The sequence below is a fragment of the Oncorhynchus mykiss genome, chromosome 1 (assembly GCF_057628025.1).
Source record: "Oncorhynchus mykiss isolate SJ-2025 chromosome 1, ASM5762802v1, whole genome shotgun sequence".
Taxonomy (NCBI): Eukaryota; Metazoa; Chordata; class Actinopteri; order Salmoniformes; family Salmonidae; genus Oncorhynchus; species Oncorhynchus mykiss.
Window position 1 is genome coordinate 64292517 of NC_143022.1, and position 26854 is coordinate 64319370.

Sequence of the window (26854 nt, forward strand, 5' to 3'; positions counted from 1 at the left end):
CTGGGACCACTCTCAGAAGTACTCTGAATATTGACTTGCAAGAAAGTGAATGTGACAGCAAGTCACAGGAGGTTGGTGGCACTTTAATTGGGGAGGACAGGCACATGGTAATGACTGGAGTGGAATTAGTGGAATGGTATCAAATACTTTACATCAAACACACGCTCGGTTCCAGCCATTACTATGAGTCGTTCTCCCCTCAGCAGCCTCCACTGCTGCAAGTGTGTGTTGTGTTTTTTCCACTCTACTGGCTGTGACAGGTCAGGGACTGAGAGAGGACGAGAGAGAGGACAGAGAGAGAGGACGAGAGAGAGGACGAGAGAGAGGACGAGAGGAGAGAGAGCGAGAGAGAGAGAGAGAAAGAGAGAGAGAGAGATTCTTCTCCTACTCTCTTCTTTAGAGAATTAGAACCCTCATCCTCTCCTTTGACAGACTGATACCACCCTCATTCTCATACCTTTCATTCTTTCACTCCATCAGCTGGGATTTCTACTACAATTGGAAAAACAACTGATTCCCCTCTCCTACTGGGGTTTCTGTACTACACACAGAGGGAGAGCTCACATCTTTCCTCCTCCTCTGGCTCTACTGAGCTTTGGACATTTCATGCAACTATATCTTAGGAGAGAAAAACCAATTAAGACCAGATTAATTGACCAGGTTCTCCTACTCCACACTCCCTCTCTGTCTGTCTGTCTGTCTGTCTCTCTCTCTCTCTCTCACTCTCTCTCTCTCTCTCTCTCTCTCTCTCTCTCTCTCTCTCTCTCTCTCTCTCTCTCTCTTCCCTCTGGTCCACACGAGAGCTGAGCATAGAATGGGAGAAGAGAAGAGAGGAGACGGAAAAGATAGCGAGAGAGAAAAAAGAGAGAGTGAGGGAGGAGAGGGGGGCAGCGAATGACGCTAATTGCCGTGTTGGCTTTGTTTCTCCCCGTCGCATTACTTACTCTCCCGCTGGAACACACAAACACACACACACACAAACATGTACACTTACTCTCCCGCTGGAACACACACACACACACACACAAACATGCACACTTACTCTCCCGCTGGTTCACGCCAAAACAAACCTCCCAGGCAGTGTTTGTTTCTTTGAAAGTAGCAAGTAGAGAAAAACAACAGGAGACAGACGAGAAGGAGAAAATAAATAGTCGCTGGAGGAAGAAGAGAAGAAAATAAAAAAGAGGAGAAAAACCTGTCACTTAGAGTACAGTAGTTGTATAGTAGACATCACTTGGACCGGAATTTTCCGCCACTCTCCCAGCCAATCCGATCGAGTGAGGGGATTCTCACCGGGTAAGGGGGAGGAGACAGAGCACTGTTGTTGATTGACAGCAGGAGGCCTAGAGGTGGAGCCACGGACGAAAGGAGATAGAGAAGGTGGAGAGAGAGAGAGAGAGAGAGAAGAGCAGCAAGCAGCTACACTTTACACACCCTTTCCTTTTTCTTCCTTCTTTCTCTCTTTTCACTGTTTTTCTGCCTTGTCGAATCCCCCAACACTCGCCATTACCCCCACCTTGTGACTATCACTAGCCACTACAGAGTCAAGATGAGCCATTGCAGGAAGAGATGCAAGAGACAGCTGACTAAAGTGTTTCGCTTTTTCTACCGCTTCCTCACAGGGACACTCGAGAAAGGTAGGCAGTCTCTCCACTCTAACCCCCCACCCCCTGGTCCTAACCCCCCTACTCCTAACCCAGACCCCCACAGCTGGCTCACCTCCACAGGTAAGGTGAGAGCAGAGGTCTGGGTCTGCTCCCGGTTCTTGCTTCAATACAGGAGTGCTTGGGACTAGGGGCCGGGGTGTTGTAGATCTATGGTTTTACCTCTGCTGTTCCAGCTTTGTCATTCTATGTCTAAGAGCTGAAGTGTTCTAGCTGTGTGGTATTGTTGGTATCTGATATTATATCTCTATTGGTTCTGTGTGGTTTTCTATATACGCCTTATAGTGTGTGTAGGTAGGTGTGTGTGTGTGTGGATACGGTAAATGTACGTGTGTGGGTGCTTATTTTTGTCCTATTTCATACATACGTACGAGTGTGTATTATATGAATGTCTGAATTGGAAATGTTACTTTTTGAATAATCTGAGACAGATAATGGGGTCACGGCCACTGGTGTGTGTGTGTTTGTGTGTTAGAGAGAGAGAGAGAGAGAGAGAGACTCTCTGTGCATGGAGATTACATGGTGATTATTACATTAATTGAGCTGTGGATGTACTCTACACTGAACAAAAAATCTAAACAGAACATGTAAAGTGTTGGTCCCATGTTTCATGAGCTGAAATAAAAGATCCCACATTTTTTACATATGCACACACACATTTGTTTACATCCCTGTTAGTGAGCGTTTCCCCTTTTCCAAAATAATCCATCCACCTGACAGGTGTGGCATATCAAGAAGCTGATTAAACAGCAAGATCATTACACAGCTGCACATTGTGCTGGGGACAATGAAAGGCCACTCCTAAAATGTGCAGTTTTGTCACACAATACAATGCCACAGATGTCTCAAGTTCTGTGGGAGCGTGCAATTGGCATGCAAATCATTTTATGTTAATTTCTCTACCATAAGCCAGCTCCAACGTCGTTTTAGAGAATTATGTCCAACCGCAGACCACGTTAAGGGCATCATGCGGGCGAGCGGTTTGCTGATGTCAAATTTGTGGACAGAGTGCCCCATGGTGGCGGTGGCGTTATGGTACAGTACAGCTAATGAACACAATTGCATTTTATTGATGGCAATTTGAATGCACAGAAATACCGCGATGAGAGGCCCATTGTGAGGCCCATTTCTTTTTTAAGGGTTCTGTGAAATCCATAGATTAGGGCCTAATTCGTTTATTTCAATTGACTGATTTCTTCATATGAATTGGAACTCAGTTAAATATTAGACATTTTTACATGTGGCGTTTATACATTTGTTCAGTGTAGAATGAAAGGAAGACTGAGTAAACTTTTTTTTTTTTTCATGAATCACTCTCTCGCTCCCCTCTCGATATTTAAGCTTTTTACTATTTGAATCACTCTCTTTCCTCAGCAGAATTAAAAGACAATCATCCCCTACAAACTGTTGAGCAATGATATGATACCAGTATAGTTGACCTGTTCAGTGGGTTACTGTGATACGCTTATTTTATTGATCTACTTGACAAGGTACTTATTGTATCCTCTGTCATCCCTCTTTCTTTCTTTCTTTCTCTCATTAGACTTTGACATCTAAAGAGGAACATGTTCATATTCAGAAAGCAAGTGCGTACACACACACACACACACACACACACTCAAACGCAGCAGAGCTGCTATCAGAAACACTATGCAAAAATAAATACTATAGTGTCCAGTAAGTCAGTGGTCTTATAATCATCAGATCCATTAAGTATTTATTAAATACCGTGTGTGTGTGCGTGCGTGCACGCGCATGTGTGTTCATGTGTATTTTCGTAAGTTTACCCAGAGAGCGAGGTTTCCATGACAACCGGTTCCTGCATGTCTGTTCCAGGAAGAGGAGGGTGACAAAGGGAGAAGGGTGTGGAGATGGAGAGGGCGATGTAGAAAATAGAGAGACAGAGAGAGAGAGAGAGAGAGGTGAATGTGGTCCTCTTTGTATAGGAGCTAGCTAATAGTAGGCCTTTGCCATGATTTCATCAAAGTCCATCGTCGTTTGCATTTCGTTATCGTGGCATTTCAGGACATGCTAATGTCAAAGTGCCCAGCTAACAGACAGTCTATAAAATGTTACAGTATATACTGTTTACTAGATGGATACACAATTTGTAGACCTCCAGTCCCTGATTAGAGGGGAAGGATGAACATCTGTAGGCCCACAGTTCAGTACAAATGAGTTCAAAACAATGCCTTTTGTGAATGTTCGTTGTAGGGGACCACTTTTAATGCCATATTGTTTGAGGAAGCCATAGGGATCCCACATGAAATGATTAGGAGAGTGAACCAAATGTGGTTTTTCTGCCTTCCACCATGTCTGAGGGAGAGAGAGAAGGATGAAGGGAGGGAGAGAACTCTAACTGTGATAATTAACTCTGTCTGGTAAAGCTATAATTAAACTGGCTTGCGCAGCATAGACCTGATTTCTCAGGTGTGTGTGTTCTCCTCTCTGCCCTAGGGCTCCGTTATATTGTTGTGCAACTATCTCTACTTTGACTAACAGGCATGAAACACTATTCGGCGAATCTCTCTCTCTCTCTCTCGTTTTGTGTTGTCTGTCTGATAAGATATTCATTGGGTTGTGTCATTCTCTGAATGGTAAGATACCAAATATTCAGGCAATCCTCGGCCTATATCTGATCATTACATGGTAACCAGCTGAGCTAAACGCCTAGGCATTAGCTCAGAGAGCTGACACAAGTCTTTCAGGTCTCAAGCGAGGTTACTCACTACCAGTTCAATGAACCACCTCTGATATAGCTATAATCGATGCCAGCAGAGTAAGTAACAGGAGCACATATTCTATTGCCTTCTTGTTTTGCCAGACGGCTAATCTGCTATTCTCCGATGGAAGGGTATGAGCTTCGTCTTTTTGTTGCGTGTTGTCTCTCTCATTAGCTTCAGGTAGGGGCCGATTCCGACCTGAGTTAAGCATGTGTCATGTGCCATCTAAGTATGGGCCTATTCGTCGCCATTTCAACACCATCTCCTTGACACACAAAATATGTTTATGAAAGAAATACAGTGGTTCGATTTATTATGAAAATTGCCACATTCAGCTGTTCAATAATCACAAGCGTTTTTGGTGGCACCTTAATTGAGGACAACGGGCTCGTGGCAACGGCTGGAGCAGAACTGGTGGAATGGCATCAACGACATCAAACACCTGGTTTCCATGGTTTCCATGTGTTTGATGTCATTCCATGAACTCCATCCGAGCCATTATTATGAGCCGTCCTCCCCTCAGCAGCCCCCACTGATGGCAATGTAGGAAGTATATAGAATAATGACAGGAGAATAGTGTACAATAGTAGGCAATTGTCTATTGCCTGTGCTAACCATGGAACTGTGCGATGACAGAGCCAAGTGTTGTGCCGTGTGTCGGGTTTAAACTGTTACGGCTTGGTCTCCGCTCTGCTCTATAATGATTTAAGTAGCCTACACGTTTAGAAAATATCTATATTATCAACTGTTCCTAATGATCCTCAAAAACCACATGGCCATGACGGCATTGACAGAAGAAACAAATGAAGTTAAACGAAAAACAACGTAATTAAATGGAATGATAATGTAGGCTTTACCAACTGAAGGGAACGAACAGTAAATTGGCTGTGTAATATGTGTGGTTATTAGGCCTACTGACGGTCGACACTGATAGTGGTATTTAACACGACAGAAATAGGAAACAGAGAAAGTCAGAGTAGCCTACAATGAAGACATTCGAGAGTGCCCATCCCTTCAAGTTAAAAGGTTGTACATGTCATTTAAATTCTGCACAATGGCATAGCATTTCTTAAACTTTACTGTGGGAAAGTTGATATGTTGATATCCTTCAGATTTCTGCCATATGACTGGTTTCACAGTTGTCACCAGCAATTGTGAGGTCAAATAGATCTAAAAACAAGTGTAATTTACATGTACAATTCCCTTCTCCGAACGGATGACTCATTTACCGAGATCTTATCAATAGCTCCTATCAAGTTGTAAATTACAGTGCATGGAGAATGGTGCTATTTCTAAAGGAACAAATGTCCACTTGGAAACGGGTAGGTTCGGAAACGATAGGTTCGCTACTGTCACGTTCTGACCTTAGTTCTTTGTGTTATGTCTTTGTTTTAGTATGGTCAGGGCGTGAGTTGGGTGGGTTGCCTATGTTAGTTTTTCTATGATTTGCTATTTCTGTGTTTGGCCTGGTATGGTTCTCAATCAGAGGCAGCTGTCAATCGTTGTCCCTGATTGAGAACCATATTTAGGGAGCCTGTTTTCTATTGTGTTTGGTGGGTGATTGTTTTCTGTGTCTGTGTGTTCCACACGGAACTGTTTCGCTTTTAGTTTCTGTCTTTCAATTTGTTATTTTGTATTTTCGTGTTCATTTGTTCATTAAAACAAGATACCACGCTGCATATTGGTCCGATCTCTCATACTCCTCGTTAGAGGAGGACGAATCCTGTTACAGCTACACCTTATTAATGGTTTTCAAGTTGGTGGAATTATTGGTGAATTAAGTCAAGGTCAGATTATGACATATCTGTAGACACACCTGAATGTATTCAATCCAAAACAAATAGCAGGTGAATAGCACGCTATTCTCATGCTTAAATTCCAGGTCAGAATAACGCATAGAGAGAAAAGTTAATAAAAAGGGAGTAATGTTCAATTTACGCACGCTTAACTCGGGTCGGAATCAGGACCATAGAGAACAGGGCTGACTGATAGCAATTTAATTTACTGGAGACAAAGTCTTGTACATATGCACGGCAAAGCACGCCCGTGCACACACACACACACAACATACACAGACACACACACATCATACGCAGACACACACACACATGCTGTACAGACACACACACGGACACACACACACGCACACACAAAGCCCCTCACTGTGGTGATGGAAGGGATATAGGATAGGGAGGGGAGGAAGAGAGGAGGAGAAGAAGCACAAACCGTGGTAGAGATGTAGGCAACACAGCAACACACAGCAACACAGGGAGTCGACCAGTAGCAGCTATTAGTCAGAGAGTGACACGGTGCTAAAGGAAACCCAAGGGTTCATTCCTCAGTCTCCTGGGAATGATAATACACACACTCCTTATTAATGACCTCTGATTACACAGCCCATATGGTGCTATACTTATCCACACACACACACACACACACACACACACACACACACACACACACACACACACACACACACACACACACACACACACACACACACACACACACACACACACACACACACACATACAGCACAGCACAGCACAGCACTTCTCTCTGTCTGCCAGTTCTAACTGTACCTAGTTTAGGTGCATTGTGAATAGATGATCCAATTACTGAAGACTCCACAGAGATGTGAATGGAAACAAAAAGAGACCTGTTAGACCTATTTCTGTCATTCCTTTTTCAACCTGGATGCACATTGATAAGGGTTTATATCCCGGATGGTGTTAAAGATATCCTTATCTGACTTTTAATGCAGCAATAAGCCTATATTATCATAGTATTCGGTCTACCCGTCAAGTTTCTCTTCTTTACTGAATGGATAGAAACTGTCAACATATCATAGACCATGAATAAGCCATACGCTGGGTTACGTGAAAAGCACTGAAGAGCTGTTTGTGTGAAACGACTAACGGACTGTAGCATTTTATCCCAGCATGTGTTAATAGTCTCCACAGGAGAGGAAATGTTTACTTCCATAAGGAGAAATCACTCAAAACAAACCTCATATCTTCATAGTGGGACTCCCTGTGCATCTATCTATTTCTTCAGAGAGAATAGAGGAGACACTCAGCTGTGTGTTGTGTCGCTGTGTGTGTGTGTGTGTGTGTGTGTGTGTGTGTGTGTGTGTGCATGTGTGTAAAGCTCTGATATGACTGTATAATAGGCAATATCAGGACCCAGCAGGAGGCCGGAACAAAGCCTGGGGGTTGGATAGAGACGAGGATGGAGGCCAGAGTGAGGACTGTGGGTTGGTTCGAGATGGATCCCAGCCATGGTGACAGGTTTGTGGTGGCCAGAGTGTGGCTTGGGGGTTGGATAGAGATGGATCTAGGGCCCGGTCCAAAAACAAACCCCTCTTCCCGCTTGTATAGATCCGAGAGGATTGGATTGGCAGGCTAGTCAATATGACTGAAGTTCCAACATGGCTTATCAGCGGTGGTTACTACCGCTTTGCTTATTACTTTACAATATTTCCACAAGTCTTATATAATTTTATCATTGTTGTATAGTTTTTTTAAAAATATGATATTGTTCAATGAGGACTAGTGTTTTATTTACAGTTGATCATTTAAGTACACCTAAGGTTATAGTAGCAAATCAATGGCTTACACTCACTGGATAGTTTATTAGGTACACCGATCTAGTACCGGGTCGAACTCCCCTTTGCCTCCAGAACAGCCAGAATTCTTCAGGGCATTCTACAAGGTGTTCGGAAACATTCCACAGGGATGCTGGTCTGACGCGTTGGGAACACGCAGTTTCTGCAGATTGGAAGGCGGTACATTCATGCTGCGAACAGCCCGTTCTATCTCATCCAAAATAATCTCTTTTGGATTGAGGTCTGGGGATTGCACATGTCACTCAAGTAGAATGTGGGCCTGGAAATTTCATCATGGCTACACTCAAACCCTAGGTCATCACGTCGCCTGGCTGAGAAATCAGCTGCAAAATGTAAAGACGTAAACCAAAATGTAAAATGTATTATTTTATTTGCACTTACTGAGTGCTGGCTTTAATTGCTACCCAGAAATAATTTGATATTGAGATCAAAATGGCTGCATTGGACACCACTGAAAGATCACATCCAATTTTAAGGACACACTTTTTCTCCCTCCAGACGTAGATTTGTGAAGATTCTCACTCATTTTCTCACCCATAATTGAATTTATTCCCTTTCTAAATCTGTAGCCCCTCTGTCACTCACTGACACCTCCCGCTCTCACCTCACACGCACACTTGCACATAAGAATAGAATATTATTTCACCTTTATTTAACCAGGTAGGCTAGTTGAGAACAAGTTCTCATTCACAACTGCGACCTGGCCAAGATAAAGCAAAGAAGTTCGACACATTCAACAGCACAGAGTTACACATGGAATAAACAAACATACAGTCAATAATACAGTAGAAAAAATCTATATACAGTATGTGCAAATGAGGTAGGATAAGGGGGGTAAGACAATAAATAGGCAATGGTGGCAAAGTAATTACAATATAGCAATTAAACACTGGAATGGTAGATGTGCAGAAGATGAATGTGCAAGTAGAGATACTGGGGTGCAAAGGAGCAAGATAAATAAATAAATACAGTATGGGGATGAGGTAGTTGGATGGGCTATTTACAGATGGGCTATGTACAGGTGCAGTGATCTGTGAGCTGCTCTGGCAGCTGGTGCTTAAAGCTAGTGAGGGAGATATGAATTTCCAGCTTCAGTGATTTTTGCAGTTCGTTCCAGTCATTGGCAGCAGAGAACTGGAAAGAAAGGCGGCCAAATGAGGAATTGGCTTTGGGGGTGACCAGTGAGATATACCTGCTGGAGCGCGTGCTACGGGTGGGTGCTGCGATAAGGCGGGGCTCGACCTAGCAGAGACTTGTTGATGACCTGGAGCCAGTGAGTTTGGCAACGAGTATGAAGTGAGGGCCAGCCAACGAGAGCGTACAGGTTGCAGTGGTGGGTAGGATATGGGGCTTTGGTGACAAAACGGATGGCACTGTGATAGACTGCATACAATTTGTTGAGTAGAGTGTTATTTTGTAAGGCTGTGTAAATGACATCGCCGAAGTTGAGGATCGGTAGTATGGTCAGTTTTACGAGGGTATGTTTGGCAGCATGTGTGAAGGATGCTTTGTTTGCGAAATAGGAAGCCGATTCTAGATTTAATTTTGGATTGGAGATACTTAATGTGAGTCTGGAAGGAGAGTTTACAGTCTAACCAGACACCTAGGTATTTGTAGTTGTCCACATATTCTAAGTCAGAACCGTCCAGAGTAGTGATCCCAGACGGGCGGGCAGGTGCGGGCAGTGATCGGTTGAAGAGCATGCATTTAGTTTACTTGCATTTAAGAGCAGTTGGAGGCCACAGAAGGAGTTGTATGGCATTGAAGCTCGTCTGCAGGTTAGTTAAGACAGTGTCCAAAGAAGGGCCAGAGGTATACAGAATGGTGTTGTCTGCGTAGAGGTGGATTAGAAAATCACCAGCAGCAAGAGCGACATCATTGATGTATACAGAGAATAGAGTCGGCTCGAGAATTGAACCCTGTGGCATCCCCATAGAGACTGCCAGAGCTCCGGACAACAGGCCCTCCGATTTGACACACTGAACTCTATCTGAGAAGTAGTTGGTGAACCAGGCGAGGCAATCGTTTGAGAAACGAAGGCTGTTGAGTCTGCTGATAAGAATGTGGTGATTGACAGAGTCGAAAGCCATGGCCAGGTTGATGAATACGGCTGCACAGTAACGTCTCTTATCGATGGCGATTATGATATCGTTTAGGACCTTGAGCGTGGCTGAGGTGCACCCATGACCAGCTCTGAAACCAGATTGCATAGCGGAGAAGGTTTGGTAGGACTTGAAATTGTCAGTAATCTGTTTGTTAACTTGGCAGTCGAAAGGCAGGGTAGGATAGATATAGGTCTGGAGCCGTTTGAGTCTAGAGTGTCTCCACCTTTGATGAGGGGGATGACCACTGCAGCTTTCCAATCCTTGGGAATCTCAGACGATACCAAAGAGAGGTTGAACAGGCTAGTAATGGGGGTTGCAACAATTTCGGCAGATCATTTTAGAACGAGATGGTCCAGATTATCTAGCCCGGCTGATTTGTAGGTGTCCAGATTTTGCAGCTCTTTCAGAACATCAGCTGAATGGATTTGGGAGAAGGAGAAATGGGGAAGGCTTGGGCGAGTTGCTGTGGGGGGTGGAGGGCTGTTGATCAGGGTAGGGGTAGCCAGGTGGAAAGCATGGCCAGCCGTAGACAAATGCTGATTGAAATTCTCAATAATAGTGGATTTATCGGTGGTGACAGTGTTTCCTAGCCTCAGTGCAGTGGGCAGCTGGGAGGAGGTGCTCTTATTCTCCATGGACTTTACAGTGTCCCAGAACTTTTTTGAGTTTGTGCTACAGGATGCAAATTTCTGCTTGAAATTTTACCAGAGAAGTGACAGATTAGTGACAATGTGATAAATATAAAACTATTTGCAGAGATTCTTAGAGTATAAAAGGCCATAGTCTGTAATTCACTTCAGTTATTGTTAGAAAAAACGACGATACTGGGAATACTTGTAATGTAATCTGATTTCAGAAAAACTTTTCTGCGTGTCATCTCTTCTCCCTCACCTCTGCCCTACTGACTATCTTCCCACCTGCTGCATGCTTCACTTGTGTCAAGCTCTCATCTCGCTCTTGTCTCGTTTACAGCTGAGGTATTCCACAGCAGCCTGACTGCCATTATATGCTCTCCTCGTCTCGCCTTGCCTCATTTTATGCTCTAAATCTATACCTCAAATACTCCATGGTTTCTGTTGATTCACTCCTCTTCCTTGTTTCTGTGTTGACAGAGCAACACTCACAAGTCTCCAGTAAAGCTATGGGGAACTTCGAGCCCAAACTCCGTTGGATTACGTGTACTGTCCAGGCGTTTTTAGGATGGTGACATTACGGCATGGTTTGTCATATTAATTCCATGACAAATTTCAACCGTCTTCTAGGGGCATTGCGAGTGCCTGTTACCATCTTGTAGGCTCAAGCGAGGTCGTTGTGGGTGGGGGTGTGGACCGGCTTAAACTGTGGGCTATAGCTACAAACATCTCGGGTCCAATCCCGGTGCTAAGCACTCCTTTTTAAATTTTAGCAACAATACACACAATACAATACAATACACACAAATCTAAAAGTAAAATAATGGGATTAAGAAACGTATACATATTATATCAAGCAATGTCGGAGTGGCATTGACTAAAATAGAATAGAATACAGTATATGCATATCAAATGAGTAAAGAAGTATGTAAACATTATTTAAACATTATTAATGTGACTAGTGTTCCATTATTAAAGTGGCCAGTGAGTCCAAGTCTATGTATATAGGGCAGCAGCCTCTAAGGTGCAGGGTTGCATAACTGGGTGGAAGCCGGCTAGTGATGGCTATTTAACAGTCTATTGGCTTAAGATAGAAGCTTTGTTTGTTTTTCCGTCTCTCGGTCACAGCTTTGATGCACCTATGCACCTATACTGACATTTCCTTCTGGATGATAACCGGGTGAACAGGCCGTGGCTCTGGTGGTTGAAGTCCTTGATTATATTTTTGGTCTTCCTATTGTAATGGATGTGAAATGGCTAGCTAGTTAGCGGTGGTGCGCGCTAATAGCATTTCAATCGGTGACGTCACTCGCTTTGAGACCTTGAAGTAGTGGTTCCCCTTGCTCTGCAAGGGCCGCGGCTTTTGTGGAGCGATGGGTAACGATGCTTCGTGGGTGACTGTTGTTGATGTGTGCAGAGGGTCCCTGGTTTGCGCCCGGGTAGGGGCGAGGGGACGGTCTAAAGTTATACTGTTACACTATGACATCGTGTGCTGTAGGTGTCCTGGAGATGTCCTGTGGTATAATAAAAGTCAGAAACATTTATTCCGGTGTCAAAATTGACTACAAAGTGTAAATAGGACGATTTTGGTCATAAAGTCAGTCTCGTCTCAAATGTAGTTTGGAACCTGAGTACGTCACAACAAGTAAATGGAGGTTGGGTTTGGATTTCAATCATTTTAACAATTCATGCCCCCTTTTGCCAAACTCCAAGTGCAAATCGCCCCTCCACCCACTTAGCTTCCCTTCATTGAATGGGGCTCCATTGTTTCATGCACCTAAGCACGTTCAAAGGATCACGACCGTTTGACGCTGGTAAGCCCTATATGGATTGATCAAGCCGGCTCCAGTTCGACAACGCATGCTTCCAGCAGGATGCACAGCCAACTATGGTTTGCCGTGCCCTGCTGAAGGACCCTATCATGCAGAATATGTGGTTGGAGATCATTGGTCCCCAAGTCTGTACCAGTAACACTACCTTACTTGAATAAATTGATATCGTAGCTAACGACGTTAAATAACGTTATTGCTGGTTGTATAGTTAGCTCTCTTTGATAACGCAAGGCAGGCTAGCTAACATTTTAGCCAATGTTAGCGTAACTAGCTAGATAACAAGCTCGATAACTAGCTAGTTAACTACCTCAATACAACTTAGTTAGGTCGAAGCTCATACAGGTTTGTGTATTGTCGAGATGCTGCTGGTTATGAACCATATCATTTGATAATGCTAGAAAGGCAGGCTAGCTAGCTAGCTAGCTACAGGTGCCCTCAGGCCCATACTCCGCTACTTTAATGGTTTTTAATGCTTTACTGGGAAGCTTATTAGAAGTAGACTTGCTCATGTTATTTATATTGGAGCTGGGTGCAGGGTGAGCTGCGCTAAGTGGTCTTCCTACTAGGGCACACCGCCTCAGTGTAACAGTGTAACTCTGGTTCAAAGGCTCATGATTACTGCATACAATAGCTGTAGGATCAACAGAGGTATTCGGGGGAATTAGGGGGACATAAATTAAGTTACTTACATTGTGTCTGCCAACGCCCCTAGCATAATGTACATTTGATGCAGCATTATGAAGACTCATTGTCACAATGGTAGGGGTTAACTGAGCTGGTCTTGGGTCATTGATAAGTAATTGTTTCAATGCAGCCTTGAAATGCGTGGACAGAGTCCAGGAGCCAAGATTATTTGGATGGAGTCCGTCATTCCTGTAGAGTATCGTCTGTTTCCAGAAGGTGTCAAAGTTATCTATAAATGTGACTCCAGCAGAGCTAAAATAATGTTTTAGCCAGATGTGTAATACCAGTAGCCTGCAGAATCTTTCACACCCGCGGCCCAACGATGGTACTGGACCTGAAATGATAACCCTAACCCTAACCCGTTTTTCGTCTTATAATGCTAAAAGCAGTTCTTTAAAATACATTTTCAGATGTTCCGAGCTCGGCCTCCTGATGTCATTGGACCCCTCATAGGTTTACGACAGTGTCAGCTCCCGGCATCTATCGTAGAACAGTTGGAAACAGCCTTGTTATGTCCTGTACTCGTGCTCCTGGGTAGCACAGAGTTTTTGCCTTGGGGACCGAGATGTTTCTCACCATAGAGCTGCCTATGATGACAGCTAGCGATGTTAAATGGGCCGGTCTCTCAGGCAGCCTCACGGTCTGGTGAGGGTGGGAGCTCAGAGGATCTGAACCCGAGGTAGAAGCCACCAGAGAGGGAGACAGAACAGAGGAAAAATACGCAGGAACATCTGGATCCAGGGCGTCAAAGACGTTTCTGTTCTGTGTCAGGTCCGGGCTCAACATCTCCAAACAGACCCTCGTTATTAGAGGACGCTTTCTTCGACTTCCACGGCGAGTGACGTATCTCCACGGCTGGTTGGGTCGAGAACAGCTCCGTTCTTCAGGGAATGAGTCGGGGTCTCCCTCCTTCGTTCTCCAGCTCCATTCTCCAGTTGGCAGCCGCACATGTAACATAGAGAAGACCAGCAAGGGGACCCTCAATATCACGCAGGCATGCCCTCATTGTCAGCTGTAAATGGAGCAGGGAGGACACTTGAATCAGGTTGGTGACATTTGACCTGGTTAAAGGTCAAAACAGTTTCTAGTTCCTGTCCCAATTCACCTTTATAACTTTGCCTGGTGCAATCATCCTGATCGCTGCGTTTTCCATTCTTTTTCACTTCACGTCTTGATATCTGAAGTGAAATAGAAAGGTGAATGCAGCAATCAGGTTGGTTCCACCATGCTAATCATAACCACCATTGATAATGTAATCAGTGCTCTGTGTGTGTGTTTGTGTGTGACCGACCAGAATGTTTGATGAGGGGCCAGAAGCTGATCTCTGCTGCCATGCCCATCAATGTGGCGCTGGCAAAGACCTCACCTCCAGACCTCACCTCCAGCTTCACCCCTTGCCTGCTCACCAACGGTCGTCAATGGGGAGACCGGGATTAGGTAGGTTTAGTTTGACCTGTTCAAACTTCAACATAGTATATGTTTGTTTGTCCAATATCACTTATCCTGCCATTGGTAATAGAACAGTGACTGTGTGTATGTGTTCACAGATGTATCTATGGAACCAGCACTTGGAGACTTGCAAGATGATGTGATGTAGTTCTGACCGACAGAGAGGCTTGATACTGACGTCTCTGAATGGAGAGAGACCTGGCACTCAACACATCCACAATGTGGGACTAGTAATGATACAGTACAGCAGAAATGTCCCGTATTTGCAACACCCTTTCATTCCATGAGTAACTGATATACTCTGCCTATTTATACAGATGGAGAGATCTGTAGATGCTTTTGCCAGACGACAGCCTCGGTCGTTTGATGGGGAGTCTATAATTGAGTAGCTATTATCTGACCTGTTCAAACATTATCATACTACCTGTTTGTGTTTCAGATATTACATATCCTAACTGCCATTGCTAATGGAACAATGACTATGTGTTTATGTGTTCACAGAAACATGTATTGAGCCAGCACATGGAGACTTGCAAGATACGATGAAGTCCAGACTGAGAGACGGGCTTGATAATGTTGTCTCTGAATGGAGAGAGACCTGGCACTCTGCATTACAATTTTACTAGACATAACTTTGACTTGTATTGTCTTTTTTTATTATTGAATTGAATGGTATCAGTCAATATGGGGAGGGAGAAACCCGGTGTATTATTCATTCAGGATTAGGGTACTCCTGTTGATAACAGACCACACAGGAAGTTATGACCACCCTGACATGTTTGCCAAGATAGCCCCATTACCACCAGGCAAAATGTTGATAGGCAAAGTATCTGTATAGACATTGTTGTATTAGCAGAACACTGCTTCTATGGTAATTATGTAAATAGTTGGACCTGTTACTACAATTGAAAGTTATCAAAACACTTAGTTTAGAATATCTACATGAATTCAACAATTGCATTCTCATATTACTCTGTAGGCTACTGACCTATTCAAAGCTTCCTCCGGTATCACACAAAATACATCTGCCTGTAGGTGTTGAATTCAACCTTTGTGAGGTTTGTTTGTTGTGATTGAGTGGTGGGAAATATCTGCGGGCAAGGTTCTGACAGATGGGCGTGTCTTGGTGGTTACAATGGCACACCCAAGAAGCACCCACATCAAACCACACCCACAAGTCAACTCACGTATGGCTTCTGTCAGGGCCGCCAGCATTTCCTGAGGAGCAAGCCAAAAAACGAGGCTAAATCAGTGGCTGCAGTTCCCGTTTAACCCTAACCAATCAGAATTATTACATACATTTAATCCAATGCCTAAACTTAACAAAGAGCTCGGAATGAATGCCTAAACTTAACATCAAGGTTAGTTTCGATTTCACTTTTGCGCAGTTTGGCTTACAGCTAACAGATGGCAAAACATAATTAAAAGGCCAGCACATTCGGTGATCTCTGTTGCCTACAGATACGACAAATGTCTCCATTTGTCTTTGAGGTTACATTGCAAATGTGTATTCTCTATCACACACACTGACTCTCCACTCTGTTCTTTTGGGCCATCAGAAGGTCTCACAGCATGTGTCCTTGTCTACCACCCTCCATCCCTTCGTCTCCCTTCCCACCTTCCCCACCTCCCCCCTTCCCCTCCCTCGTTCCCCTCCTCCCTTACGAGAAAGCTGTGAAACATCACCTTCATCCATCATCGACACACACACACCTCTCACACACCCACCGAAAATACGCACACCTCACACACACTAAAAATGAATTCCAATTAACAGCAGTCTGCCTGGGAGAAGGGGGAAGAGAGGAGAACAGATAAAAGAGACAGCGTGTACATGTCCGAGAGAAGAGGAGAAAGGTTAGGGAAGGAGAGGAGAAATAAGGAGTGAGCTGAGAAGGGAGGATAGGATAAGAGAGAAAGAGATGACATGATGAAAAGTACAAAGAAAGAGGGAAAGGGGAGGATAGGAGAAAGAAGAGAGAGCTGAGATGAAGCATGCACAGACAACAATATATCACAGTCTTATGTCATTTATTGACGTCCTATAGTAAACGTCTATTTTTGAATAGTAAACTGACTTCATGTCCCAAGGTCCTGTATTGTTTTTTTTATAAACTAGGGTACCTGTGAGGATTTCCTACACTGGACAAGTTATTACAGCTGTTGATAAGTCATTGATAATAATATGGCAATTTGTTATATTGGATAAAAGTTGAGGAACACTCCAGCTGTTGAACAATAGGAAAGTAATTCTGATTTGAAAATGTGTAAACTTGTAACTCCACTTTTAGAAAATGGCTATTGAATGTTGTGGTACATCTACTGGAGAGCTCTTCTTTGTCTACACCCATTCAGCATCGTTCACACCCCTCTAAGCCTTAGCTTTAAGGATTAATATCTGAGGCCATGTGGTAAACACACGCTATGTCAAATAAAATCTAAGTTTATTTGTCACATGCACAGGATACAGAAGTTGTAAACAGTACAGTGAAGTGGTTACTTGCATAGTAGCAATATCAAAAACAGAAGGTGTCCAGATAAAAATATTTTATTAATATTTTATCATTGTTCGTTGACGCTTACCCAACACACTTGTCTAAATTGATGGGTCATGTGAAGGAAATTATATAACTATTGTCTAGACATGTTCACATTTCATGAAATACAATAGATGGCCGTAATCAACCCCAGACACAGCTGGCTAATTTGATGGGTCATGTAATAATCCAGCCGAGATGGAGTCTTTTGGTAGCTTTTGGTAGCTTACTTAGCTAACTAGGTAAATAATGAACCAGCAAAATCCCAACTCATACTACTACCAATACAAACATTGTCTTAACTATAGTATGAATTTGCAGGTAGCTAAAGCTAACAAACTAAGTTCAATGTAAGCTAGCTAACATTAGGCTATAACTAGCAATACAAATGGGTTTCTGATTCAAATAATATTACTACACAGATCATACACGTCAGCAAGCTAACGTTTGCTAGCTAACTAACAGTACGCTTTATCTTGCAGTAAAAACAACTTTCTGGGCCTCCCGAGTGGCACAGCGGACTAAGGCACTGCAGGGGCGTCACTACATATCCGGGTTTGTTCCAGGGCTGTGTCACAATCGGCCATTATTGGGAGTCCCATAGGGCGATGCACAATTGGCCCAGCGTCGTCTGGGTTAGGGGAGGGTTTGGCCGGCGAGGCTTTACTTGGCTCATCGCACTCTAGAGACCCCTTGTGGCAGGCCGGTGACTGCATGCTGACCTTGGTCGTCAGTTTAACGGTTTTTCTGCCGACACATTGGTGTGGCTGGCTTCCGGGTTAAGCAGGTGGGTGTTAAGAAGCGTCGTTTGGTGGGTCATGTTTTCGGAGGACGCATGACTCGACCTTCACCTCCCGAGCCCGTTGGGGAGTTGCAGCGATGAGACATCATAGAAATTGGGGAGGAAAAAGGGGGTAAAATACAATAATAATAATAATAATAAAATAAACTACTTTCTGACAAAGTTAGAAAATGTAGCTAGACTCTAACCCTTAAACATTGATTAACGCTTCACGGCAGACTGGAACCACTTAACTCCGTTTTGTTTAAAGATACATCTTGTTTGGCCTTTTTTGTCAACACACTCTGGTTCACACTGACTGTGGCGTGTGGAGAAAGTAGCCCGTCACTTTTTCCAACGGATCTGTCGATACCGCCTGCTAAATTCAAGGCATCAATGTTTTTGATAAAAGTAGTAAAACCTTTGTAGTACTCAATGGCTAATGTTATATCTTTCATAAATGGTGCAGTAGAAAGCACTGTCAACACATACTGAACAGCTCACGTTGTAGACAGAAGCATGCTACAATCCAAGCTCATCTCCCAGCATGTCCAGCCCAACCATTATCTCAGCCAATCATGGCTAGTGGAAAGGTTCCTGTCTTTTTCCGTGGCTAAAACAACTAAGCCCGTAATTTAACAATTTTATTCGTATTTATGGATGGAATATAAGTTTGTTATTAAGGCACATGAAAGTTCACATGTTCCAGAAGGCATTTCTGCCCAAAAACACATTTTGATCAAAAATGTATGTTAAAATGCTACTCCTGTGAAGTAGTGACGTGCGACATACGACTAGTTTCCTGAAACGAGTCACATATAAGGGGGATCAAACATATGTTCAATAAAATTCAAGAGTTGATTAATTTTCGGTCCTTGCATTTATGGCAGTGTAAGTTGCCATTATATTATATATTAAGCATTAATCAATTAAATTAGACATTGAACTTCATCCCTGTAAGAACCCTGGATCTAGCTGTCGGACATGTTTTTGTGTAAAGATCTCAGAAAAGCAGTGTAACGTTTCAAGTCTCCTTATGTTTCGTTTTCATGGGCAAACAAATCCCAAATAATGTATGCATTGCGAAATCGAATGCTTCTAACCGAAAGAGTAACCTTACTTCGATAATTAAAAGCTAAATCGATACTGTAATTAATGTGGTTCTTCAATAATACTTGTTGGATGCACATTTGGTGTCCAGATGATTAGTTATGCTGTGATATTTTCACACATCTGATCGAAAAAAAGGAATTTTCTGAGTGACAGTCAAGAGACAAACAGCTGTTGTGATCGAACATGCGATGCAACAACAGCCCAAGTGCTGGAAAAAAGGTGTTCGCAAAGAATGTCCAGAATATTTGTGTTGTCTCATTCGTTACGCCGGTGAAGACAGTTGTGCCTGGATCCACGTTGGATCTAATACCCTAGCAACTTGATGCTGATAATCGGTTGTCTGCTTTATGTCCAGCAGGGTCTTGTTAGATTTAACAGAGAAAGCATCAAGGTAATGAGTTCATGTTTTTGTAGTGGGCAGTAATATTTGACATGTGTATATACAGTATTAATGATATGATAAAATCCTCACGTATGACTCGTAATAAGACTAAGCAGTTAGCCTAATAAAAATCTGACTTCAAAGATAATTAAAATATACACTCAAGCATTAGGCAATACGTTGACGTAGACCAGCAGTAATTGGTCTGAGAATGGTCTATATCAAAGGCATATATTTAATTAACATTGTACAATGAATGGATTAAAATACAAGGCACAAAGCTGAAGGTACAAGGCATTAACAAGCATTACAAGACATTATTCCTAGCACACAGATCCTAAGGTTAACTTACAGGACAAAGCATGAACAAAGATATTCTTACTAGGCCAAAGGCCTAGAAGCCTAGGACATCAGAACTGATCATGCAACCTTCCTCTATGGACTGGATACATGATAAGAGAGAGAGAACAAAGGCATTTCATTCCAGTTATAACATCTGAAGGTGTAACCTTTCAACCCAAGACCAACCACCATTGACCAATCAAGCGATACCAAGTTTACAGTGTAACCTGACCAGCAAGGCCCAATCTCCACAGGGTGTCACAGCATCTTATTAATGCATATGTGGGGGATGAGGCCAATATAAATGAGATGACGATAGAATCTTTTTGAGAGTCATTTAGAGTTCACCCTGTACAGATACAAGTTACCACAGTGATAATACATCCATATACTGTAAATAGCATCATCATTTTCCTCATTGAACAAGTTTCAGATAAGTGTAGATACCAAACATTGAAACTATAGGACTATTCTATCACATTCAACAGTCAGACCTCTGAATACTGTAGAAACATTTTCCCCCTCGGAAGTGGGAAAGGCTGACTTGTCCTTTGGCATTGTTCCTTTGGCATTGTTCTCGGTCTTCCAACTCCAGGTGTCAGAGAGCGCATAAATGAGGGCCAAGCCTACATTTTCATGTTTCTGTGCCTCGGATTGGACACGAGTCTACAGTGCCCAATTGTGTAGGATAGACTAGTCTGTTTTGAAGTGTCTGTCCTATATCTGAGAGATATGAGAAAGGTCAGGAAACTTCATATAAAAAAATAGACACATTTAACCCTTTTTTTAGGCACTTTAGGTACTTTCATTAATTTTTTCAACTGGTACCGGGCTACCTTCAGGTGAGTCTTGTGAGGATTGTGGGCTTCCTAGAGCAAATTGTATTAGTGTGTAGCCCAAACTGTTTGGACGCTACAGACAGAGGTTGGCAGATCAGTGATACCGAATTCAGACGGTTACACCCCCCTTTTTGGGGTCTCGGTTAGTTATTAGCAGGATGTCGTGCATAATGTCACTTCCTCCAGAGTCCATAGAATGGGTAAGGCCTCTGGGAATAGGACACGGGGCTGTTATTCCATGTTTTGAACATTTTAAGCAAAAGGAAATGGCGAAGAGCAGGGGCAGGGAACTCAGAAACACTGATTTTGGAATGAATGATCACTTCCCCACGGAGATCAGTGAAAGGAGAAAAAACTGTATCCCATCATGAAGGAAAAGCGTTGAATCAACTAGTCTCCTTGGTGATTAGGGTTGGGGAGGAACAGATTACAAAAAAAACGGTAACTGTAATCTGTTACGTTACCAGCAGAAATATTGTAATCAGATTACCGATACTTTTGAAAAACTAGATGATTACTTCGAGGATGACTTGAAATTCAGAACGGATGTTGGCAGGAAAAAAAATCTTTGACACTTCTCCGCAAACAACAGAGTAGAGCTGGCTAATAAGTCCTTAGTTTTGGGATCATGCTCAGGTAAAACAATTTGACTAATTGACAGTATACTTCCATATTTCCAAGTCATATTCTTGAAGATCAAGGGTTATAACATTTATTGGAATGACTGGAATTCTGATATACTTTGGTTTTTAATGTAAAGATAAAATGTTATCGTATAAAATGATATGTAGTAGAAAGCGATGGGTTAGAAGAAGCCTACATAACCAACCCATAAAGTAACATGTAACATCCATATATGCCTGGCTATGTAAACTTTATCAATGATTTATCCTGCAATAGATGTCGTTCAATTGGTAACATACATTGTTGTCTTCTTTTAATGTCTCTTAAGTGGAAAGTAATCTAAAAGTAACAGAATGTAATCAGATATGTCAAATAGAGGCACTATTGGCTCAAGTACATCTGCCTCACCAGGCACCCATATTGGTAGGATGTGTGTATATAGACCTCCTAGCTCTAAGGTGTCCTATCTGGATGACTTATGCACTGGGTTTGACCAGGCCACAGATAGTAACAGAGATGTATTTATCTTGGGTAATTTTAATATAAATGGGAAGGATCACGATAATTGAAATAGAACTCAATTAATGAGATATGCCGAGAGCTGTGGTTTGAAACAAATGGTTAATGATACTACTAGATCATCAACTAAGTTAGGTCACCGTTCGGACACGTGCATTGATCTGATCTTCTGTAATATACCATTGCAATGCTTAATAGCCAGATCAATGCCAGTGGGCTGGACTGACCATAATATTGTGAACATAACCATGAACACCAAGGTTCCAAAGAAACTCCCAAAGGATTGTGGTCAAGAGAAATTGTAAAACGTTTAGTCATGAGCTATTTCAAAATGAATTGGCTGCTATACCCTGGGAGCTGATTTATCTAGAGGATGATTTAAATCACGCTACAGAATGTTTTATTGATTTGCTAACTGAGGTAATGGACCATCATGTCCCAGTAAGAAAGAGTACAGTCGGGGCGCGTCCACCTCCATGGACTGATGTTGAACTGGGTGAGGCATTTTCTAAAAAAAAATATCACAAAAGTCTTAGCAGCCAAATCTAAACTAGAAATTGATTAACAGAATTAAAGAACACGACGTAATTATGCAGTTAAATTAAATCAAAGAGAAAATTGATTTTACAATAATGCTTTTTAAAAAGGTATGGGATACAGTTAAGGGCTTACTTGGTTCATCTATTTCATCGTGCCCATCTAGTGTGGATGTTGACGGGAGAACAATAACAAAACCAGCTGATTTTGGCAATCATTTTGCAGATTTTTTTTTACAAAAAACTTTTATTTAATGAGCAAATAAGCTATTGTCCAATGGAATGATGATCATATTATGAGCAAAAAAACAACTTTCCCTTTTAGTCTACAAATGGTGTCAGTATATGAGCTATTAAACCTATTGAAGTTATTACCCAATGGTAAATATACAGGTTATAATTTTATGGCAAAGATTTAACTTCGCTATGCTGCTCCCCAGATTGCAGCTTCACTGAAATACATATTTAATTGGTAACTGGAAAAGGGGACATTTGCAATTGTATGGAAGCATGCGAAACTGTGTCCAATCCAGAAAGACAGCAAAGAACCCATTACTCCTCCCAATAGTCAACCAATTAGTGAACTCCCTTCACTCAGTAAGATATTGGACGGTATTATGAGTAGATAAGTATGGGAGTACATGGAAAATAATGATCTGATTACAGCCAATCAGCATGCTTAACATAAAAATCATTCCACTACTACTGCATTGGTTGACATGACTGACCAGTGGCTCAATGCTATGGATACTGGCAGGTTTGTGGGTGTACTATTTTCAGATTTTAGTGCATTTGATTTAGTGGATCATGAAAAAAAATTATTGCATTATGGGTTTAAGAAGGCAGCATTGAATTGGGTACAGTCATATATAACTTACAGGAAACAGTCCACCTAGATCAATGGGTCGTTTTCTTCCCCTCGTGCTTTAAACTGCGGAATACCACAGGGCAGCTGCCTTGGGCCACTTCTTTACTTAATATATACCAACAATCTTCCTTGTGCCTTATCTGAAACTCAAGCTACTATACTTGTAGATGGTATTACAGTTTATACAGCAATACAATCGGTTCCACAGGTACAGCAAGCTCTACAAGTAGATCTGAGAAATATCAGGGAGCAGGTTTGCCTGGAACAAACTTGTTTTGAACACCAAGAAAACCAAGGTTATGTTGGTATGTTCCACCAGGAAAAGGCCAACACAGCATGGGATACAATTAAGTATGGGGGGGAAGTACAAATTGAGGAACTGGCAGAAACCACACTACTAGGGGTGCAGCTAGACAACTGCCTATCATTGTCGTCTCAAATAACTAATCTATGTATAAAAAACAATACATGCATGATCAGAAGGATAACTAATTATTTACCGGGAAAGATTCTTAAGCAAACAGCCCAAGTATTAATTGGGAGTCAGGTGAACTACTGTTCTGTGTTCTGGGGAAATGCATCAGCAAGTTAAATTAGGAGGCTGCAAATTGGACAGCAAGGATTGTTTTAAGGTGGAGATATGGTTCTTCTGTTGTAGTCATGCTCAATGCTCTTGGTTGGTCATTAAATCAACAAGATAATTGAAAAAAGACATGCTTATTTTATTTCACAATGTACACCATTTAAAACGGCCAAGTTCTATTCACAACAGTATTCAGCTGGTAAGAGACAGACATTCAGTAAATACTAGGAATAGATTTTCCACCATCTATGTGTTATCTAGACAGAAAAGAGACAAAAAATCAGAAACCTTTCATTATATAAATTCAAACAATACTTTAGAACCATTTAAATATAATAAATTGGGAGGTTGTGCGGGACTATGGTAAATGAAGGAATCAATCTATCAATTCAGACTGTTAGAGTATTTATCTGGTCAATATGTCAGTGCATTATGTTTGTTTGTGTGTTGTATGTGTGTTATATGTGAAAATGATTGTATTATATATTGTATTTTAATGTTTAAGGACCCTTGGAAGATTAGTCCAAATTAGGACTAAAATAGATCCTAATAAAATATAATAAAATATCAAATGGTTCCACCCCCTTTTGGGGGTCGCAGAGCAAAACGAAGAACACCATCGTGTTTGTGAGAGTCTCATCTTTCCATAGAGCGGTCAAATTAGTTAGTAGGCTGTTTTTGTTTTTGTGACAAGACCAATGTTTGGGATGTCTCATGGTCTGACAAGCAGCTGTAGCTCGGCCACCTTCCACCGCAAATGCAGAAGGCCGCCATTGGCGGATGCGGTGGATTGATATGCAGCCCATGCAAAAAAAAAACAGATATCTGTAGCTTAAAGAGACAGATTTTGATGAAGATTTGTTTTATTATGCTAATTGGATTTCCGTGAGGCGCGGACATCAACTCTAGAGGGAAACAATACAAGGGGCTTGAAGTAGACTTCTTGAACATGAGTTTGGAGCTCAGAAATGAAAGTACTGGAATAGGCCTACCTTGAAAATCAGACATCTCCTCAATTTGGTGCTTGATAAGTTCTCCTGCTCCCTCATAATTATCTGTGATTACATTTTTGTATCATTTTTTTTTTTGTGAGAGATGTGGCAACTGTTGTTTGTTTCCCGCCACTTCAATTGTAGGGTGTTGTGCTACTCTCTTGTGGTAAAACCACATGTGGTTATTAGACTTCAAAACTTGGTTTTCCGTAGAAATCCTTCCTTTAAAAAAGGAACCTGGTTTTTGGTTACTTCTCATAATAAAAACAGCGAAGTTGAGATTCAAATGATGAGATTAATGCTATTCATGGCTTTATTATGTGTGCCTGTGTAGGCCACATACTGTAGGCTACAGAAAAATCGCCATTCATACATTCAATCTATTTAGTCATTTAATGTCCTCATTATTCTCACATATTTTAGAATGTAATAATAATTTGAATATCAATGCATTGGCAAGGCCAAAATAAATCATACTTCAATTGGTAAAGGCCTACTTTAAAACTATTTTTTACTTTTGCATGCTTTTGGGCGAGGGGGGTTCTATATTATGCCCTATATGTACAATGATATAAATTATGCAATTGTTTAACACTGATGTCCTTAATTTACAATTAAGTGCTTGAAAGAGTCCCTGAAAGTCCTTGAATTTGACTTGCCAATGTCTGTATGAACCAAAGGATGTATAGTCCTAGGTAGCGGCATTGCCAAAATTTTGGGGCACCAAGAAAAAAAACCTACCAGGCCCCTAACATAGAAATCAGAATGTTTCAGATTAAACAACGTACTGAACAATATGTGTTTTTAAATGTGCTAACTATAAGCTTCTGCTGCTCTATACTAATACTGTTTAATAGTATACATATCAAATAGAATACGTGTTTAAGTGTGTTATGCTGCTGCTGCTGCTACAAAACAACTGCCTCACCTCCAAGGTCCTCTGTTTCAACTTCAGGTAATAGACACACGTCGGAATTTTTGTCTATAGCAGTAGTAGTAGTAGTAGTAGTAGCATCTACAGTATGGATAGGTAGGCTACATGTTAGGTTTCAATTTTAGTCTAGCTAGCTAACAAATATCACACAAATATTGGGGAATACAGTTATAATAATATCTAAATAATAGCTAATTAGCTAGCCATAGCTGGTAGTGGTGGCTCATCATCATCATGTTAGTAATTACTGCTCTGCCCGAGCCGAGTGAGTCCACGGTAGGCAGCTACCTGTAGCTAGCAAGCGATCAAGCTAGCTATATTGGCTAGCTAGACTACTCAGTTCGGCAAGCCGTCTGCACTGACTTACCACTCGAATCCTTCTACTCGTAGTGAGCTATTTTTTTCCTCGTAGTGAGTTTCCTTTCTTTCCTTTTTCTGGAAACCCAATTTCGTTTTTGAGGGGGACATAGTGGTTATCTCTCGTGTATGCTTAGGCTAGATGCCTGGAGCAACTCTCAGATCAGACACACCTAGGTCTACGTTGTTGTATAGGTGGAGTTATGGGCCAATTTGCATATGGTCACTTCTATTCCTCTTAAGTACACGTGGAACTGCATGAGCATCCTTTTTATTTGAGTTTCAAACCATTTAGAAATGTTTACCCCAATGTCACACATTTGCCCCATTATTTATAGAAAGACCCATTTAGGCACACAGCTCCCACATGAGGTCTAGACAGTTTAGGCTCACAGAAACAACCCTACGGTTTAGTTAATGGATTCATTCTACTGGGTTAAGCGTTAAGGTTTTGGATAGGGTTCAAACAAAAAACAACTTGAGTTAAATTCAAACATTATTTCCGATTGGATTAACAGTTCAGGGTTTAATTCTGATTGGTTAAATTAAGGATTAAGGTTTGGGATATGGTTAATGAAGTTCAGCCATTAATTCTGATTGGTTAAATGAAGGATTAAGCTTTGGGATAGGAATAAAACAGAAAAACAACTCCATGGTTAAGTTTAGCCATGAATTAAGACTGGCCTAACACATTTCGGATGGATTGTGCAGTGGTCGAAGCAGTGAGCCC

The 26854-nt window shown here is 41.9% G+C and overlaps 1 protein-coding gene across 2 annotated transcripts in view; it reads left to right on the plus strand.

Annotated features, from left to right (window-relative positions):
- LOC110526122 (A-type potassium channel modulatory protein KCNIP2-like) overlaps positions 1-26854 on the plus strand; it is a 187213-nt gene that overhangs the window by 86293 nt on the left and 74066 nt on the right. Inside the window, exon 1 of one of the 2 annotated variants that reach the window (XM_021606759.3) lies at positions 1338-1637. The exons of the other annotated variant lie outside the window; for it this stretch is intronic. Within the exon in view, the coding sequence (XP_021462434.1) occupies positions 1550-1637 (88 nt within the window). The 5' untranslated portion in view covers positions 1338-1549. Of the gene's footprint in view, positions 1-1337; positions 1638-26854 lie in introns of those variants that run through there. 2 annotated transcript variants of the gene reach the window in all.